Source organism: Neofelis nebulosa, chromosome 3 (genome assembly GCF_028018385.1).
Source record: "Neofelis nebulosa isolate mNeoNeb1 chromosome 3, mNeoNeb1.pri, whole genome shotgun sequence".
Taxonomy (NCBI): domain Eukaryota; kingdom Metazoa; phylum Chordata; class Mammalia; order Carnivora; family Felidae; genus Neofelis; species Neofelis nebulosa.
The window spans coordinates 136,192,294-136,210,168 of NC_080784.1; the positions used below are offsets into that span (position 1 = coordinate 136,192,294).

Genomic DNA, 17,875 nt, shown 5'->3' on the forward strand with positions numbered 1-17,875 from the left:
AGATACATTGCATTTAATAGGAGATGCTATTTTTTTTTTTTTTTGAGGGAGTGAGAGTGTTTGTACACATGCATGCATGAACAAGGGAGGGACAGAGGAAGAGGGAGAGGGAGAATCCTACGCCAGCTCCCTGCCCAGTGCAGAGCCCAATGCAGGGCTCTATCTCACAAACTGTGAGATCATGACCTGAGCTGAAATCAAGATTTGGATACTTAACCAACTAAGCCACCCAGATGACCCCTGACTTTTTTTTTTTTTTTTTTAATTTCTAATCATAATACTCAAGAAACAGTTCAGTGAATTCAGGGAAACGTGAGGACAAGATGAAGGTAGAAAATATATGGGTAGGAACCACACACTAATAAATGCTGCTTCTGCTGGTGACCTCGTGGTAGAGTTACCATGGCTAACATATATGTAATACTTGGAAAGTTTTCATGTTCTCAATTCAATCAAAGGTAGAGCTGAGAAGTTTGGAAGACTTACAGATTTGGGAGAGGATTCTGACCTATTTGAAGGACTTCATGGATCTTGTGATTTGGGACTAACCTTGTGGATTTACTTCCCAGTTACTTAGTAATGGAACTGATGGATGCCAACTTGTGTCAGGTGATTCAAATGGAATTAGACCATGAGCGAATGTCTTACCTGCTATACCAAATGTTGTGTGGCATCAAACACCTCCACTCTGCTGGAATTATTCACAGGGTAAGAATACATACTCCAGAATTATAATTAAAGTGCCTTTGGAGAAGAGAGAGAGCAACTGTAGATTGTTTTCTTTATGTAGCGGGGGGTATGTTGAATATAATGTACTTCCTCATTTCTTTGACTAGAATTAGCACAAAGTCCACTAACGTACAGAAGAAAATTGTAGCTATACTTCAGTTGATTTCGTTTAGCATTTTGTTTCGGCTCATTGAGAGTTGGCTTCTGAGAAGCCTCATGATTTCTAGGCCCTTGATTGGCAGAGGTCATATGTGCAGCTGAAATAAGACCATTCATTTCCACAGTTTGTTGCTGGCAGTACAAAGACAGCTGCCTTGATTCACTCTTCTGTCAGGCCAAGAAATGAAAAATAAGCTGAAAGGTTTATGTTGCCATAAGGAAAAATCTAACAGATGACAATAAATGATATGTTATTTATTCTAAGAGCTCTTCCCAAGATGAGCCTAAACTGTAAAATTGATAGTACACTTCTCTTCTGGGTTTAATAAGTTTTTGAAGATACTTAAAAATATATATAAAAAGCTAATCATTTGCTTTATATTGCGCTCTGTAGGCAAGGGGGGCCCTATCAATACTACTGCAAGACTGCCATATTGATTGAGTAGATAGAGATCATATGTTCTGTTTGCTTCTGGCTTTTAATTTCTTCTCTTTTTCCTATTGTCAGGATTTAAAACCAAGTAACATTGTAGTCAAGTCTGATTGTACATTGAAAATCCTCGACTTTGGACTCGCCAGGACGGCAGGCACAAGTTTCATGATGACTCCTTATGTGGTGACCCGTTATTATAGAGCCCCTGAGGTTATTCTGGGAATGGGCTACAAGGAGAACGGTAAGGAGGCTTCTGCATAGCAGTCACAGAAGCCATGAAGAAAATGTGCATATGTTTTAGATGGCCAAGGGCAGTGTTCTTTTTCATGCATATGAATGTATATTTTTAATAGGGTTGCCAGCTTTCATATTAAGAGGTGTTTAAAAACACTACTATGAAGAATCATTCATTAAAAATGTGAAGGATGTTTCTGAAAAGTAAGCTTTGCTGCAAGAACACTAAAATGTTATGGCTAAAAAGAATTGTGGATGGCATCTGAAAACAGATATGGATTAGCACACATGCTGTAGATATTGAGAAAAAATGCTGTTTGGGTTGCAGCTCAACTCAGAGTTTTGAGTATGAAAACAGGAAGAAATCTGTCTGTTACAGTTAGCCATTTGGCTTTATGGCTTATCTTAGATTGATGGCTCTACTCCTAGGAGAAGACAAAAAGATATCACAGAGCCTTGGAGCAAGAATCTTTACAAATGCTCATTGGATAATCAATTTAGAATAATCCAAATTGTTCAAGTTAGGTAAGAGTCTCTTCAATGCTTTAAACTGCTCTGTAAGTAATATTTAGGATAGCAATTACCTAGTAATTCCAAATTCTGAATCATAGAGAAAATATTAAATTTTATGTTACTTCTAGTATTCATGAACACTTCAAAAGAAAAAGTAGAATCCTCAAAATGTATTGCAATTTGATTTTATTAAAGGATTTATAAAATACCTATTAGAATGCATTGCAGTACATTATTTTGAAAAGAATATCTCTAATAAGTAATGTAGCATATTAAAAATGTATATCCAATATATTTAGGAATTAAAATTCTTTTAAATTAAGATTTTATATATATATATACATATGTATATATATATATATATATATATATATATATATATATATATATATATCCTAAATGTACATTTCATGCTTATTTTATGTTTTATTCTATTTAATTCCTAGCAGTCTATTTTTATAAGTTTTACAAAAATAATTATCTATATATTTTTATGTGCAGGTGCTACAGGGTACCTTTATGAAAATTCCCTGGTCACCAGTTTAAACAAATTTCTTTGTGTACTTTCACATTAGAAGAGAGCCAATACTTTTGTGCACTTGTGCAGAAGAAAGGGAAAAGTCAGCTCTTAGGAAGGTCAGGTTCACTTTGGTGAGCAATGGCAGAATTGTTACTTTTTGACTTGGAAGAGGCAAATCTAGTCCTCTTCCCAAGGAATAATCTAACCACATCTAACTTCTTCGGAAAAGAAGACATTTGTAGACCTTTTTCACAGGTTACTTGTAAAACGTCAAAGGGGAATTAATTAAAAAATTCAAGAAATCAAGGATCTACAGAGGTCTGGCGTTAGGGGCTGCATTTGCCTATTGATGGTGTTCCAGATCTTTGCAGAACAAATGGCATGTAATTTCATCCATTTTCCTTCTCTCACTAGAAAAGGTTGCAAGTCACGTCCTTAGCTTTTTCATTTCTCTAGATTTGTGAAGATGTAGCTAACACCCTTGTGCTGCCCTCTTGCATATGAGAGGAAGGTTATCATGCAGAAACACCCGCTTGTTCCTACATCAGGCATGCCTGGCTATCCTGTGCACCTAACCCTGCCTTCCTTCCCCAAGGAGCATTTCAGCCTAATGTCTTTGCCCCGAAGTTCCTTTGATCCTTACTAAAAAGCAAGTTGGAAGAGGGTAAAGATTGGTAAGAGAAGGTGAAGCATGTTTTGTTAACAACTGGGACAACTGAGAAATAAAGAAAACAAACAAATAAATAAAACAATTTTTAAACACCTTTAATACTTTTTTTCACTTTACTTCCAGATGACTCCTTTATATATGTGCTAATTGATCGTATCTTTATTTTTGAAATACTTCAAATAGAAACTAAAACTGATGTTTATTACAAGGATAACCTCTGAAGGAAAAACTAAGTCCTGAATACCAGGGATTCCAATACTTCTGCCTGTAAACCACGGTTCCTGCCATTTCGTAGTTTCTTGGATGTGCTTGCATGTACCTTATTCTGAACCAACCAACCAATCAAACAAACAAACAAACAAACAAAACAAAGGGAACAAAAAAGCGGTTTTTGGTTGCCCTATTCCATGTAACTGAGTGTAATAGAAAATGGAAACAGCCACTCCTGTAGGTTGCTTAAGATTATTTTCTCTATATCCTGCAAATAATAAAAAACCTCTTGGTGGCTTTTAGCTGCCACCCACCATGGAGACACGTTTGGTTTATCTGCTGTTTTTCCATATCACCCTTTTATGGCACTACAGAGGCAATCTAAGGTACCCATAGAGTAATTTTTAAAAATTAATTTGAGTTCTCATGCTAAACATTGTTAATGTAATATTACAGTGCTGGTTTTAATTTTGGGGCAACTTTTGGGGGGAGACAAAAATTGTACCTTCTAATGAAACTGTTCTTTTTCCTCCTCCTTCAGAGATCAATGATCTTAGTTAACTTTACTTTCCTCCCTTTTCTTCACTTCCCTCTCTCCTGTTCTAGTGGATATATGGTCTGTGGGATGCATTATGGGAGAAATGGTTCGCCACAAAATCCTCTTTCCAGGAAGGGACTGTATCCTTGTACCTTTTGCTGCAGCTTTACCTGTTTTGTTCTCTCTCCCTTTAAACACATAATGATTTTACCAGGAGAGTAAAGATAGAAGCAAAAAGTTGGGTAAGTGGTGTATTTGTGATTTAAAAAAAAGTGATGATTTATATAATCTGACCAGTACTGAAGATTACCTACTGCAATGATTTGTTTTAATTAAATTTCAATGGGCTTTTTTTCCTTTAAATTATTTTCTTGTTTGTAACTCAAAATAGCAATGCTATTTTTTCATAAATAATAGAGGTCACCAAATCCCAAATTATTAAAATATCTTTGTAACTAGCAAAAGAAGTCACTCTTTGCAAGTATTTTCCATCTTTTTCCTAAAATCATTGTATGCTTCTTCAACATTTAGGCATAATAATTTCTCTCCTTGTTGATATCCTAAGCTTCTGTCTATAGTTTCATTGAATTGAATTACTCTTGACACTATATCCAGTCTTAAATAGGTCAATATAGCATATCCCCCTTCAACCATGAACTTCCACGTTTAAAAACCATAATTGTTATTCAAATTGCCAGAGATCAGCTGGGTTTAATATAAGCTTCTCTTACTTGACTTGGAGACAGTCAAGTCAAGTTGACTGAGACACAGATAATCGCTTTTCCAATGAAATTTAGAATTTTAAAAAGCAGTGTTTATTCAAGTTCTACTCTTGAGTTCTGGGCTAGATTACAATAGAAATTTCTTGGAGAAATATGTATGATTTAGAATTATTAAATGAGCTGATATATGTCTAAAATGATCCAAAGTTTACTCTCTAACAAAGTCACATATTAGTGTTTGTAATATATATGTAATAAAGTTTACATATTAATAGAGAATATATTTTTATGCATATAGAAATACCCTGCTAACACACAATAGTGCAAATCTAAATACAACAACAATTTCCAGTTTTAACCGTGATAATGCAATATTGAGTTCAGTACATTATTATATATGAAATTGTTTTAGAAATTGGCAATAAACATGTGGTCTATAACTATTAAATATTATATTTGGTTAACAAGAAAGCTGTATTAAGGGACTCTTTTATTATGTAAGATTATGACTGTTATTTAGTTGACTCAGTGAGAAGTTTATACCACTATGAGCACTCATCATGTAGATATTTATTTATTCTGCTGGATATTAGTAAGATATTCTCTAAATTCCAATAATAAGGCAAGAGTAATGACATCTTCTAGGACTATACTGTCCAATAGGCAGCCACATGTGGCTATTCAGTATTTAAATTATGATGAGTCTGATTTGAGATATATTTTATACACAAAATGCATACTAGATTTTGAGGATATAAAAAGAAAGCATGTAAAACATCTCAATAATTTTTATATTGATTAAAATGATAATTCATTTTACTTTCATTTTATTTTAAATTATTTATATTTTGAGGATAAATTATATATCCAGTGTAGTTGATGAGAACAATATTATAATTCGCATTCATATTTAAATGTACTGGTTTCATATAAAAGTAGGATTGTGTGTATGTGTATGTGTTTACGTCTTTGGAGTATATTTCAGACAAAAAAAGGGGAACTTCACAACACTCAAAGTGAAGTTGCACAGCTACATCTTTATAATGCCCTAGTTAGTGGAAGATAAGTCACAAAATATCTCATTTCCACATGACATTGTTGTTATAGGTCACTTGATTTCCATGTGGCTTGGTGCTCTGAGATCTAATATAGCTCTTCAGGCATTTATCAGGATTGCTTTTCTCCTCTTTTACCAGTATTAAATTTAAAAGCCAATACAATTAGAAAAAGTCAAGACATTTTCTAACCCAAGATATCCTTCAGAAAAAGAAGCAAACAAAGATAATAGCACCATATTGATAATTCTGTATTCTTCCAATAATTATTTTCTTGGAGATCTTTTTTTCCCTTTATTATAGTTTGTTTCAGGAAAATATTTGGAACTGACAGTAAATTGTGCTAAAATCAATACATAAAATATATATCCTTGATAAAAGTGATCCTAGAAATTGAATAAATTCCAACATAAAAATTTACATTATAAGGATTTGCATTCTGTATTCCTTTATCTCAGTGATGATCATATAAAATAATGGTCTTTGATAGCCTACTGCCCTATGTGATAATGAGCCTGCATACAGACCTAAAAGTCAATGGAAAAGTTACATGAAGACATTTATAGTGGAAAACATCTTGCTAAGTTAAATTTTACTTAAATATGAGTAAATAATTTACAGATAAAACGTGTTAGAAGAACTGCCATCTTTCTAGAAATGTTTCCATTTGTATTTAAATCCTTAGTTCATTTTACCTATAATTAAAATTATAATTTAATGTCTGAAGTCATGAAGACATTTAAAAATTAAACTAAACTGTAGTATCTCTATTAAACAGTGGATTACATGTACTCTGTATTTTTGAGTGGAATTGTTTCATTAATCTTTACATGAAGTTATTATAATTTTATGATTAGAGTTTCCCAGCAACAATTGAGAGATCAGAGCATTGAATTAACTTCACTAACCATGGTGATTAGATACACATTTGGGGGTTGATGGAGTAATTATGGAGAGAAGAATCTTACCAATATTTTAGCATATTGAAAGATTCCAGCACTTACTGGAAGTAATATCAAAGCTTAGTATAGGCTAATTGACTACTTCTAAGATTTTTCAGAGACTTAAAAACAAAGCAATCATAAGTTCTTTGACTTTCTCTTATAATTATTCAGAGTAATTTTTATTAAATTTCTCTGAGGCTGAAAAATTATATGGTAATATTCTATAATCATAATCATTATTCCCCTCTCTCCACAGAACTTTTTAACGTTCCTTTTCTTTATCTGAACCTATGACAAAAATAGTAAAACACCTTGACAAACTGGGAAATCTTATGAAATTATCATTGATGACTGAAGTTTTAGCTATATGCCTAAATTAAAACTGTATTTGCATTTTGAGAACACTGTGTACATTTCTTGGCTATTGATATGATCCAGGTTATATCACAGGGTAGTTTCTTAATTATTTAAGTATTGGCAAAACAAATACATTATATACATACATACATACATATTTCCTTTTCTGTTAATTTGCTATTTTTTAATATCCAAAGGACCATTTATAAAATATTTGTTTTTAATGTATTAATAGTTTATACAAACATATACTATTATATACTCAATTTTTATTACAGTGTTATGATTAAAACCTATTTCATAGCATATTTATTGACATAATGTATAGTATTACTAAAAATTCTTAGGCCCATGATAAATTTTGAGTTAGCAGTAAATATATGAGGTCCATTATTTTCTTTGAGAGTCCAACAATCACAAAAGAGGTTGTCAATGACTTTACATTTCATTCAGATTTTGTCTCTTTTAACAATAGTAGATAGTAAGGTTGATTTTTCTCATAATTTTTTTAAGGGATATTTAGTCACTGATTCCCTCACCCACCCCAAACCCCAACCAGGGCATGCGGTATTTTTGATTACTGAAGTCTCATAATACTGGTAGAATTTTCATATACTACAAATTCTTTCCTTAAGCCTACTTCTCTTAGATATATTCTTTTTACCTTTTTTCTTCCATTCTTCTTCAAATGGCCACACCTTCTTTGAGCAAGGCCTGTGAAGTCCTTCATCTAGAGTTCTTGGCCGGAGTTTCCTGGACCTACATGATATTAAAGATAGGCACACTGTATTCATTTGAAATTGCTAGACCTCAAGTATATTATCTCCAAATGATGCCAGATCTGATTGCTAAAATAGACCCCTTTGCTTTTCCCTCTGAAGACATGAGAAATTCCAATTAGAATGAAAAGGATGTACATATAGACTTGCCAAGGAGCCAAGTTATTAAGGAACAGATAAATGATTTGCCAAAAGTGTATTTGAATAAATAAAGAAAACATCCTCAAACTTAATGAATGTCATATCTTTTCTAAATGTGAACATGAAAATTAGGAATAATCAAAGTAAAGTGAATAAAAATTAGAGGTTGTGGATGATACTCATCTAATGCAGATAGAGATTCTTAATCCTTCTTACCTCTTTGAAATAACCATGCTTACTTTCTAATAAACTTTTGCAACTAATACATTACTATAATCTTTTACCTAATATTGAGATGGTACAGTATTATCTCAAACAAGATATGGCTTATGATTTAAGTAAAGTTGCAATGTAAGACTTCAGCCATTTTTTCATACCCATAAGCGAATGGCAGATAATCATGAACATGAGAAAAAATAAGACGTTTCACCTTTATTTCTCTGTACGTACTTGTTTGAAAGAATCTATTCTCACCATTAGTTTTACTACTATTTGATTATTATTATACAACTATTTTATTGTTATTACTTTGAGAAAAATCTGAGTAAGACAGGAATCACTAGAGTCAGAGCTGGTGCTTGAGGTGGTCTGTAAAGATGGAAGGAGGACATAGTTACAGGGGGAAAATCTCTCACCCAGGAAGTTGAGACTAGGCCAGAGTCCACTAGAGGGCAGGATAAGTCATGAAGGTCATAAAAGGAGTTCAGAGAGATATATTGCAAGGGGGCAGCAAGTGAGGACAGACTTCCAGGGTGGAACAGAAGGCAAGAAATTGAGGAGCTGGGCCTCTACTCCTTGATGTCTTGGAGAGGGGCTGCTGAGAGCCAGCATTCATAAAGCTCCACTAGGAGCTGGGACTAGGACTGCTCGGTCCCCCAGAAGCTCCCTGTCTCCCGGAAATGCATACAGACAGGTTTAAAAGCATGTTATTTTCCCCCTACCCCCCTACAGAGTTCTGTACATAGAGTTCTGTGAAATATTGAAGGGGAAGAACTACACAAATAATAAAACACATTCCTTAGTCATTACTGTGAAATTCTATTCAAATTGCCCTGGGCCCTGTTGGTCCTCAGGACAGAGTCCATGAGCAGTGTGTGGGACATTCTTTCTGCCTTCTGCAGTCAAATGAATGTCAAGTACGTACTGGAATAGGGCTCCAAGAACTGGCATCTAGTTCTGTTCACTTTGGTCATGTGACACCCCCTAAACTTTAATTTACTTTGTAAAATACTTCCTTTCCCTGTCTTACAGGATTGCTGTGGTGATAAAAACATTAGATGTTTACAAACAGACACATACTTCTAAATACCTTCAAAGATAAGAAACACAATTTTTAAAAATATTTTTATTATTGAGAGAGAGAGAGAGGGAGAGAGAGCTCCAGCACAAGTGGAGGAGGGGCAGAGGAGAGGGGATGGAGGATCTGAAGCTGGCTCAGCGCTGACAGCACAGAGCCTGATGCAGGGCCCAAACTCATGAACCATGAGATCGTGACCTGAGCTGAAGTCAGACACTTAAGCAACTGAGCCACCCAGGGGCTCCAAGAAGTACAGTTTTTATGTTATGAAGTTAATTAGTTTGGAGACACTCCAGCCCAAATAACCTTCAAATTGAATTAGATAAACTATTAAAAATGAAAATAACTAAGAGGCTACCCAGAATAAAATTTCTCTCAAATGATGAGAAACCAAAATTATCTGTGAAATTTTGACAACAATGAAAAGAAAGAAAAAGTTTGCTACTTACTAAAATACTTTTGTAACTTGATGTACAGAATGAAGTGAGGATACTTACATTGGTGAGCATGTGAGACATTTGGAGCCAGCATTTACTATTTGTTGATTAGAACATGAAAAACTTAAAGAAAAAGACATTTTTTTTCAAAATTAGGATATCTTTGAATTACTTATTTATATACACTACAGAATTGCATGGATTTTGAAAGATGACATTTAAAATATTTTGGTACAGTAAAAAAATTATTCAGTCTTTTTATGGGAAATATCTTATAAGTCTTTTAGCCTATAGCTTGGTTTATGATTTAATATAAAGCTAAAGTCTTCTCCTTTATGATAAGTTTCAATGGCTTTTTTTCTGTTTTGTAAAAAAAGCCAACCAGGAATACAAAATGTTTTAAATAATGGTTAAAAATTAATTATATTATGACATAGAAGTTATAAAACAAGAAAAGCAAGTTGAATGGGTAGACTCAAAGAAAAAATCTTGTTTTGATTTCTGAATATTTAGCGTTCTATAAATGTTATTTTTCTTATTCAGATTCACATGTGCAAAATATGTATGTTTTTTTAGTTTTTATAATTCCATCTTTTCACTGAAGTTTAAAACAATGTGCACTTGTTATATATATAAATTTATAACTTTTGAAACAAATTTTTCAAAGAAATGGTGCTGTGATATTAGAAAATTATGTTAAATCTTCTTGCTATTATATTTTGAGGTATGCTTTACAAGAAAATTTATCAAAGCACATTTTCTGAATCCTATGCTAAGTGAAGAAATAGGTTAGGGAGAAAAGCAATGTGGTCTCACAATTGTGTTACCAGAGCCACAAAATCTCCTAGGTGGAAGACATTTACCAGGTTTCTGGATAGAAATTCACATAGTTCAAAAAATATTTCATTGTAGATTACAACCCAAGCCATTGGACAGAATGTGGAAATAGCAATATAATGCTTTCTTTATTTAGATTTAAGCTGCCAGGGCTTATGTTATATCATTTTTGTCTCTTGGCTAGAATAGAAAAGAGATAATTTAGCATAATCTAATGCCTGACAAATGATACAATGACACTTGAGATTTTCTCACTTAGATTTTCTCACCATAATTTAGTAAAACCAAAACTTACTTAACATCCCTTCTAGGGAAAGTGACTCAGTTTCTGAATGTCACAATTGCAAATGAATCTGCTTTCTGCCTATGGGAATACTGATGATGGGAGAGGAAATGTAATAAATCAGATTCATGAAAGCGCTGAGAATTCTAACTGGACAGCATTAGTGTATAAAACTCTTATGGAGACCCAAATACAGGCTGTCTCAGACAGCATCAAAATCCTACAGTAACTGAATTTGCTAATTTCTTCTCAGGTCTATGTACAATCAGCATTCAATGGAATATCTTGAAAATATCATAAAATAATATAGTCTCCTTGATAAGTAGTTATGTATATTAACTGAGGGAAGGCTTACCACCAACCCCCACTTCTCCGTTCCAACAAGATTTAGTATCAAATTCTTTTATTACTTATTTCCTGTTTTAGTTGTGATGAATAATTCACAAAATCTGATGCAAGGACTTTATCTTAAGAAATAATCGTATCTTCAGTGTATAAAAATCCATATAAATTCATGTGCATATATAATACTTTTATAATTCATAGTAATAAAGCTTATCATTTCTAGACACAAAGCTTAGCACTTAGGTGGCATAAACATGGATAATCTGTAAGAATAATGAATAGCGAGTAAAGTTAAATGGGAATGGAAATTGGAAACATTTCTACGGTATTGTTACTCAGAAAAGATACTTTAAAATAGAGAAAATAGAATTCATTATATTAATCGATAGTTCATATCTAAAGTTTGTATCTCTGCATTATTTTTATGACAAGCTTTATGGTCTATTAACTGTATTTTGGATTCTGACATAAAGATAAATTTCCAAAGATGGTCTTCTTTTCCTTTGAAATACCTAGATATAGCAAAACCACACAAAGAAGAACTGGGAGATATACCAGTTATTGATTCCAGTTATTAAACCAACAACTGTCTAGAACCACTTGAAACTGAAGCAACACAAGGACTTAAGATTCCATTTCGATCACCTGTTGTTACGGTTATTGCTGTTGTTTAAAGGCATATATGAGGGGATGAAAAATCAAGGGATTTTAGTCTGAAAGATAAAAATTTGCCAGTTTTAGGAGAACAGTGGTCAAGGATCATAGGCTATATTAACATAATTTAAGATGGTTATTTAGATGAGGAAGCAGGGTAATTGCTATTTCAATAATGGAAAGAAGTTCCATAGAATCAGCTGTGATTGAATATGTGGAACGCCTTTCCAAGTGGTTTTAAGAGTGAAAGGACCACCCAGTGAATGGTGGGTGATCCTTGGAAAGATTTCTTTATTACATCTAAATATAATATTAAATAAATATTAAATAAATAAACCTTTCCAGAATATATTTAATTACAGTATATAAATCATACTTACCATGTACCAGGCAATGTAGAAGGATCTTTACCAGGCATAATCCTTTCAAGTCTTTTAAAAAATTCTACATGATAAATACTATTTACCATCTGCATTTTAGAGGATGAAATTTATATTTAGAGACTGAAGTAACTTGACCAAAGTTATAGAGTTAAAAAAGCAATGGAATTGGTTCTGCAGAAGAAAAAAAATGAGATAATATAGAAGAGATTTTTTTTGCATTAAATAAAAAATAAAAATAGATGTTTTCTAACTCCCAGATAGATACTCTCAGATTCTGTTTGTGGCAGAAGCCACTTTTTCCAAGTGTTTAAATGGATGCAGGCAAGAGAAAATCCTGCTTATTGAGTTTATTAGCTCTCTCTATTTTTTTGTCTGTGTCTTCCACAATATCTATAAAAATAGATATAATGTAAATAGCAACTTAGACTGGTCACTTTGGACAGTATGATAAGAATACTTGAAATTCCAAAACAAATTCATTTTCAGACACCTTTTTCTTTTTTTCTTTAATCAAAGATTCTCACAATACCAACCTCTTGTGAGATGGATAATTATCCATAATTACAAATGCATTAATGATAAAGGGATGCACAACTGTTTGCTCTATCTTTCCCTGATATTTTTGCATGTCACTTGCTTTCCTAAAATGGAAGCAAAACAAATTTGCTTCTCTTGGTATGCTTATCACCTTCAAATCTGTAACCATTTCTTTGCAGTGATCACTCCGTTTAGGTGTTAAGTCAAACAATGGAAACTTTGAGTTTAACCTGAGTGAGATTTTCACATTGGAAAGAATCTCATGAGGAATTCTTTTAGGTCACTGCCAAATTACAAAATGTAATTTGAAGAGTAAGTGGAGCAAAATTATAGTGTACTGCTATTTTAATGCCCTTCCCTATTTGCTCCCCCTCATCATCCCTTATTCCTCTAGGTTATTTTCCCCCTTAAGAATGACCTATCTCTCCTTCTGACTTTTCAGTAGGAACACGTGAGTAATCAAGTATGGTTAAAGAGAGAGATTTTACTTTCTTGCTTCGCCTTTTCCCATTTTGCCCCTCCCTGTGTACCCTCTGTCCCGGCTTATGGGTTTTAAGTTCTGGATGATAACTGGCAATAGGAGAGAAACCATCATAATTTCACCTTGAATTCCAGGTTTCTTTGGATTCATAGTCTCAGCAGTGTCAGCACTTAAATCATGTTGTTGATTTCATGTAGAACCATCCTGTTTTGAAAGCCAGTGTTTCTTACCATTATAAAGCAACCATGTGTATAAGACTAAGACAAGACTTCCTGTTTAGAAACATGCTCCTTTGATGGGAGTCAATGAAACCGAGCCAGCATATTTAGAAATATTCATTCTTGAACTGGCATTTTGCTTCCGGATATTTATTCATATTTATAAATAAGAGTAAATGTGTTTTGTAAAAGAAACCCTTTCTTTTGAAGTTGCTGGCAGCTCAGCTTTTTTTTTTTTTCAAATATGGTATATGAAAGAATAAAAAAGAAACCAGTTTGCATGTTTCCCATATTAACACAATCTAGAATAATTTACAATACGAATAAGTAGGATTCTAGGAGATGAATGCAAATTAGACCTTTTAAATCAGAAACTAAATTAATCATTGAATTATAATTGCAAAGTAATATTATCATACATTAAGTAGTATTGAGTTAATTCAGTTGCATAGCAGAGAGGGCCCTGACTTGTGTTCTTCCCACTTCAATGTTTTAAAACACTAATGATCTTAAGACTGGCCTCTTAGCCAGTCAGTAAAAGGTCAGACCATTGCTCAATCGCATGAGTAACCAAGTGTTTTCATTTATTTGCTGTTCTATTCCTATCTTCTTGTTTATCTTCATTTCATTTTTGTTTTCAGTTGACATGTGGTCAGTAGGGTGCATCATGGGAGAAATGATAAAAGGTGCAGTGCTCTTTCCTGGCACTGATCGTATCCTTCTTAGCAGCCAGTGGTCTCTATGGGTGTCTTTCTCAATCAGTTCCCTTTGGTCTCAGACACAACACTGCTGATGGTATATATTCACTGCCTTTGGTTCTAAGAGACTCCAGTGTCAAATATTTACCAGCTGGCATCATGGTAGAGTAACCTTGCCTCCTAGCTAGATCTTATGGGGATAATACAGTATCAAATATGAAACATTCAGCATGCTTTCAAAAGGTCTGCCTTAAAATTCAGTCCTATGAAACTTGTAACAGTGATATGCTCTTCTCTATTGTTTTTTTGTTGTAGATGCTTTAAAATTAAGTTATATTCATAGCTAGATAATAAATGACAAAATATTTCAGCTTTAAGACTGGAGATTTATTCTTTTAAGAAATATTCACTTGACATGGAAATCTTTTTTTTTTAATTTTTATGTTTATTTATTTTTGACAGACAGAGAGAGACAGAACACAAATGGGGGAAGGGCAGAGAGAGAGAGGGAGATACAGAATCCCAAACAGGCTCCAGGCTCTGAGCTTTGACATGGAAATCTTTAATCAGATTTATTTTCACCCTCAAATACGATAGGTTTATTTTAACATATATTCATGCATGCATATGAGTTTCGTTTTAAGATTAACCTCTTTCAAAATTTTTTCTGTCATTTACTTCATTTCTAGGAATAATAGATCCAATTCCTTGTTCTTATTTTATCTACATTATTAACAAGTGCAAAAATTAAAACCTCATTAATTAATAATGATTATATAAAATATCTGAAGAAACAAATTTCTATCAATTGAATAAGTAAATCTTCTGTTAGGATACCAGAGGCTCTGCAGCATTAAATAGATACAGACAATGTGTTATTAGCATATGGGTGTATAATAATCTATTTCCTTAAGTTAAATATTTTCTTACACTCAAGTCACTTATAAAGATATTATGTCCTCATCAAACTGAGGATAAAACCTCTGCTTATATGACCATGATTCAAAAATCAAATCAAATCTATAATAATGGGGTTTTAATATATAATTAATAGAAACTTAGTTACTAACGCAGTGTATCCTAACGATATTATGATTAACTATTAGCTTTGGGGATTAATATATTACTTATATGGATATATGTAGTTTCATATATATATTCTCTGTATGTATTAAAATACCAGTTTGGGAAATGACTGTGTTAGGCACTCAATTAATTTTTTTCAGTGAAAGAACTAGCCGAAAATGTTTTATTCAGTAAGAAATAAAGCTACACTGTTTTTCTCCTATTCTTTTTTCTAGTCTTAAATATGACACACATTATTTTTAAAGTTTTTCTATCTATATTGTGGTTTCGTCTTCTACATATACATTTTATTAGATAACATCTATAAATTTGCCACATTCTTGTTCATGTAATTGCTGTTTAAAAGTAAGTTGGCCTGATAAAAACTAAATTCCTTCAGATTTCTAAAAAAAAAAAAAAAACAGGGTTTCTTTAATTCCAAAGGATTTTAAACTTTACTTTGGTCTTCGGACATGAACATGAAACAGTTCTTAAGTTTTGGCTAATTTTAGGCATTTAATTAAAATGAACTCAATCTGTTGACTTTGTATTCTGCTTTTTCAGAAGTTCATTGTGGTAGAATAATCAATGACTGAAACAAATATTTCCCACCTCTAAATTAAAATGATTGATTTTCATTACTTTCCTTACATTTTCCATTTAAAGATCAAATCAGATTTCCACAACTGAGTTATTAAGTACAGATTAACAGTTCTTAGAATCCATTTCTTGGGAGAAGTTGCTTGGATATCATTTCCAACTTGGGTATTAAGATCCCTTATAAGTTTTTCCTTCTTTCTCATTGCCAAGTAGTATTCCATTGTGTATATAAACCAATTTTACAATAAATTTTATAATAAAAATATCCCTTATAAGTAAAGCTTTAGGCTGCTACTGATGTTAAAGTCTCATATGGGATGCCCTTTCAATGTCTGAGCTTGGTATTTTTATATTGAGTTATTTCTGGATTTCTTCTTATAGCGTTAACATTCCTGAAGGATAAATGCTAATTATTTTCTAAAGTGGCCCCTCTGAGTGTAAGAGGTGGTCTTTTAGTGATTTCAAACATGTTGGTTTAAGTTTAAATCAGTCTTTTTCAAGCAAACAAATTATGAACTGAATATCATAAACTCTTAAAATGCAAGACAAATTATTTTTTAAATTCTCTATTATTAGAAATAAGTTATATAAAGAATAATAAAATTATGTCTAAGTTTATTAGCTAAATAGAACCTTTAAAATGGAGTTAGTAGTATACAATATGTATATTATACATCTATACAATCCATCATTAGAAGTCGTATTATTTTAATCAACATATCCTCACTTATGTGAAGGCATTCTCAAAATAAATGCTAAAAGTCCTTGTGATATGAGTCATACAAATCTTCTTTTATAAATCAATTCAACAGCAAAACTTAAGATATTAATAAGGCCTTATACCCTTTACCTTTTATTTCTAAAAGAGTTCAACACATTATTTTTAGCATTGAGAAATTTAGATAGCTAAAAGCAGTTCTTTTTTTTTAATGTTTACTTTTGAGAGAGACAGAGAGAGAGGCATGTGCGCTCACATGCAAGCGGGGGAGGGACAGAGAGAGAGGGGGACAGAGGATCTGAAGCAGGCTTTCTACTGACAGCACAGAGCCCCATATGGGTCTGGAACTCACTAACGGTGAGGTCATGACCTGATTTGAAGTAGGACACTTCACCGACTGAGTCACCCAGGCACCCCTAAAAGCAGTTCTTAAAATGTTGTATATTTACATGCCACTTAATTGTTAAATGTATTTTAATATATATTAATTGAATTTTATTCAAATCAAATGTTTTTAACTGTAGAAGAATCAGAACTCAACTACTGAGATGCCTCTGGGAAATTTAAAGAATTTCATCACAGCAGAAATATTTACTGTAAAAATTAAAAAAATATTTTATATTAAATGAGTGAATTAATATTAAATATATAGCTTTTGGATAAGATTAATAAAATGAACACATATATACTTCTACTCAGATTAAAAAATAGAACTTTGAATGTCTTTGTGTGCTTCTCCCTGTCATTTCCTCCTTTCTCCCTGGAGGTCATCACATCCTAAATATATGTTTTTACAGTCTTCTTGACTTTCCTTATATTTTTTACCACACGTAAATTTATCCCTAAACAACATATGGTTTAGCTTTATGTGTTTTACATATGGTACAAGTCACATTATTTTTGCTACTTGTTTTTTTTGAAGTTAACATTGTAGTTTTGAGATTTTTTCATGTTAATTCATCAGTTCATTTTCATTGCTGTAAAGTAGTCCAGTCTCTGAATATATTCATAGCTTCATTGTTTATAAAAGTAAAAGCAAAAACAAAAAATGGATAATCCAAAGCCTATTTGTAGGAGAGTAAATTCACTGGACTACTTTTATTTTCATAGTTCATGCATTTTTAGGTCTTAAGAATCCTTTGATGCCTTTATATTCTCTTGTAACTTTACTATGAATGTTTTAAAGTTTAATCTTTTACATTTAAGCCTTTAGTTCACTTGGAATTTATTTTTGTGTATGATGTTAAAGAGAGATCTAATTTATTTTATTTCAGTTCCACTTACTGACTAGCTTATTCTTTCTTTACTTGTCTATAAT

The 17,875-nt window shown here is 32.5% G+C and overlaps 1 protein-coding gene across 7 annotated transcripts in view; it reads left to right on the plus strand.

Annotated features, from left to right (window-relative positions):
* MAPK10 (mitogen-activated protein kinase 10) overlaps nt 1-17,875 on the plus strand; it is a 315,377-nt gene that overhangs the window by 230,203 nt on the left and 67,299 nt on the right. For 5 of the 7 annotated variants that reach the window (XM_058719592.1, XM_058719590.1, XM_058719594.1 and 2 more), the window contains 3 exons: nt 570-708; nt 1,397-1,562; nt 4,075-4,146. In XM_058719592.1, the coding sequence (XP_058575575.1) occupies nt 570-708; nt 1,397-1,562; nt 4,075-4,146 (377 nt within the window). Of the gene's footprint in view, nt 1-569; nt 709-1,396; nt 1,563-4,074; nt 4,147-14,117; nt 14,190-17,875 lie in introns of all 7 variants that reach the window. The other 2 variants (XM_058719591.1, XM_058719589.1) reach the window with 1 other exon arrangement.